The sequence below is a fragment of the Entamoeba dispar genome, genomic scaffold (assembly GCF_000209125.1).
Source record: "Entamoeba dispar SAW760 scf_1105229457805 genomic scaffold, whole genome shotgun sequence".
Lineage (NCBI taxonomy): Eukaryota > Evosea > Mastigamoebida > Endamoebidae > Entamoeba > Entamoeba dispar.
In genome coordinates this window covers 1,232-4,382 of record NW_001852876.1, presented here as the reverse complement: position 1 = coordinate 4,382, position 3,151 = coordinate 1,232, and the positions used below count along the sequence as shown (strand labels likewise).

Sequence of the window (3,151 nt, the reverse complement as noted above, 5' to 3'; positions counted from 1 at the left end):
ATATGTATCAAATATAGACATTTTAATTACTAATGGGTATTAATACACTATTTTTGAATAAATATATTAGATTTTATGTTAACACAGTGTAAAACAACAAGCGAGTGGATTGGAAAGAGTTAAAGAATTATCAATTAATTTTTTTCAATCTACTCAAACTTAAAATAATGTTTAAAAGAAATTGACCATTTGATGAGATTGATATTAATAAATACTTATGAATTGTTGTTACAGAAAATAATAAATATGTTGTTAATCAAGGAATTTACTCTGAACGTAAAACTAATCATAAAATATATAAAATAGAAAAGTACTAAATTATAATGAAGAATATGAAGAATAAATAATAAGAGAATTATTTAAATTAATAAGAAATGAATGAAAATAATGAAATTATTAATTTGATTATATTTTAATGTTTTAAGTTTTATATTTCAATCATTTCAAATAAATGGTAAAGAAATAATTATAACCATTATTATACATTACATCAATGTATATTTTAAATATATAACTGATATTATAGTATCAATATTTGTTATAATTATAATACGTTCATTTAAATATTATGAAATATTCATTTTTATTTCAATTAAAATAAATACAATTATTAATTTAATATTCACAATATCATCATTTTATTTATTATATAACTCAATACAAAATTTAAAACAAAGTTATGTTTATCATTAATTTATTCTCTTCATTCTTTATTTTCTTCTTGTTTATGTTTGTTTTATTAAACCAAAATTATATTTTAAATTAAACCTTCTTCAATTAGAGAATTAATGTGATTATTCCAATTATTATCATGACTAGGTTTACTGTCATTATTGGCATTCCACTATTTAGATTTGGTCTTGGTGGAAAAACACATTCATCTTCAATACATTGATTACTGTTATAATCAAATTTATATCCTTCATCACAATAGGCAAGTACACATTTTGTACTCCATTCTCCTTTATCTCCACATTCATATCCTCCATGTCCATGCTCTTTATTAATTTCTTTATCACATTTATTATCTATTTTAACTATTCTTTTATTCTTTGGATTACATTTTGTTTGATATTTCTCTATTATCTTCTTTGTTTCTTCTTCAAATTCACTTATTGCTTCTTCTGTTTTATCAAATTGATAAATATTCACTCTTTCATCTACTACATCTGTTAAGAATTCTCTAGGAATACTTTCATCATAATTATAATTATGTCTAAATGTTTCTAAAAAGCTATAAGGGAAAGAAAATCGCCACACGGTATTTTGTAAACCTTTTTGATTATATTCTTCATCGAATGTGTTATGAATTGACGGTGATTGTCCTACTTCAAATTCATCATCTTTACCATTAGGATCACCACTAAATCCAACAATAATAGCTCCTCCCCATTCTTTTAATCCTTTTGTAAGAAGTGAACATGTTGAATAACAATATGAATCTGTATAAACTACTATTTCTGTTGGTTTTCTTGGATTTTTCATTTGTTGAATTGGTGGTTCTGCAATAAATCTTGATGGTTGAGTAATGACATGTTTAACACTACCATATTTAATAGTTTTCGGTTTTGTATACCATCTATTTAATATGTCATGGCAATGTTTCATCCTATATTCTTTTGACAAATTCCAAAAGAGTCTTTCTGAAAATGTTAAGTAATCCCATAACTCCTGAACATTTTTACTCGCACATTTTTCCAGTTGTGCTTCATTTTCATGATACAACGTTCTTTTCATACATGTTTTTGGGTCAACATATTCTCCCATGTAACCCATTTCTATTTTGTATCCTGTATAATCACATTTCCTTGCTGATGAAATTAAGTCAGCATCATAGTTTGGTGCTAATAATTTTTGAATCCATATTCCTAATTCATCATCAAAATAACTATCTCCACCTTTATTCTCGGGAAGAATAACTTGAATTGGATATTCGTTTGAATCAAACAACTCTATACATTTTTGAAGTACGTACAAGTCCTTATATATCGCAAAGTGATTAATAACAAGAGTGTTAATATTGTTATTAGATACTTTACAATAAACGTCATCATTTAAATCACCATATTCATTTTTTATATCATCTGTGTCTGAATCAATTTCTTTTGTTGTTAGAAGATTTTTATCTTCTGCAACAGAATAAAAATCTGATGTACTGAACATTTTATATTGAACATCAACACTTTCACCATTTTCCCATGTAATTGTTATTGGTGTATTTAAATATTCTTTTGATAATGGTAATAAAAGTAATTTTCCTTGAGTAAATGAATTATCAAGAATAGAAGATTTAGAATTTGTAAATTGTGCATGAGGAGATTTAAATGGGCTATACTTCTTTCCAAATTCTCTAATAATTTCAAATGGATCTTTTCCATTTATTGATTTAACTTGATTATTTTTATTGTTTTCTATTTCTGTTGGAACATCAATCTTTAGATTTTTGTAATAATATTTAGGAATAAGATACATATGTTTTTCTTTATCTATCATAATATTAAAAGGAAGGAAATAATAAAAATAAGCAATATAATTTCTTATCGAAATCTCATCTTTTTGTAATATTGCAAATGACAACAAAGGATCTTTCGCTGAAATAAATAATTTTTGAATTTCTGAATAAAATTCATATAAACTTCCTTCAACCATATTTATTTTATCTATTTCTTTATCAATATCCACTTTTTTATAATAATATGTACCAGTTTGAGTTGGTGGATTTTTCAATATATCTTTTTATACATATGATTCTAAGTTCCTTTTCAAACGATTAATCACTGATTTTTTATTATCTTTTGAAATTGTTGGTTCTTCAATACATTCAAATGCACTATCAATAGTATCTACAAGTGATTCAGATTGATAGAGTTCGTAATAATAGCATTTCCTTCCAAATGAGAGTGTAATTAATACAAGTACTAGACTAATCATTTAATGAATTAACTCTTTTAAAGTTCGACCTTAAATACCCATCAATAACATTACATTTTTACCCCCTATTTCTAATTAATGATAATAATTTTTCATTTTTTAAATAAAACGGTATTTTTAATCATTAGAAATTGGTTATAAACAGGATAAATTGTTAGCGATTGTAATTTTATTTTCAAAATTGATAAAATATAATTATTATTAAAATAATTATTTTTCA

The 3,151-nt window shown here is 24.0% G+C and overlaps 1 protein-coding gene across 1 annotated transcript, besides 4 other annotated features; it reads right to left on the bottom strand.

Annotated features, from left to right (window-relative positions):
* Positions 1–353: 353 nt before the first annotated feature.
* Positions 354–653: a sequence feature (AT_rich).
* A 93-nt stretch (positions 654–746) lies between these two features.
* Positions 747–767: a sequence feature (AT_rich).
* Positions 768–777: 10 nt separating this feature from the next.
* Positions 778–2,649, bottom strand: EDI_229490 (uncharacterized protein; the record flags this gene model as incomplete). Its single annotated transcript, XM_001733829.1, has 1 exon — positions 778–2,649. The coding sequence occupies one exon, from the start codon at positions 2,647–2,649 to the stop codon at positions 778–780; it is 1,872 nt and encodes a 623-aa protein (XP_001733881.1).
* A 354-nt stretch (positions 2,650–3,003) lies between these two features.
* Positions 3,004–3,040: a sequence feature (AT_rich).
* Positions 3,041–3,095: 55 nt separating this feature from the next.
* Positions 3,096–3,149: a sequence feature (AT_rich).
* The last annotated feature ends 2 nt before the right edge of the window (positions 3,150–3,151 follow it).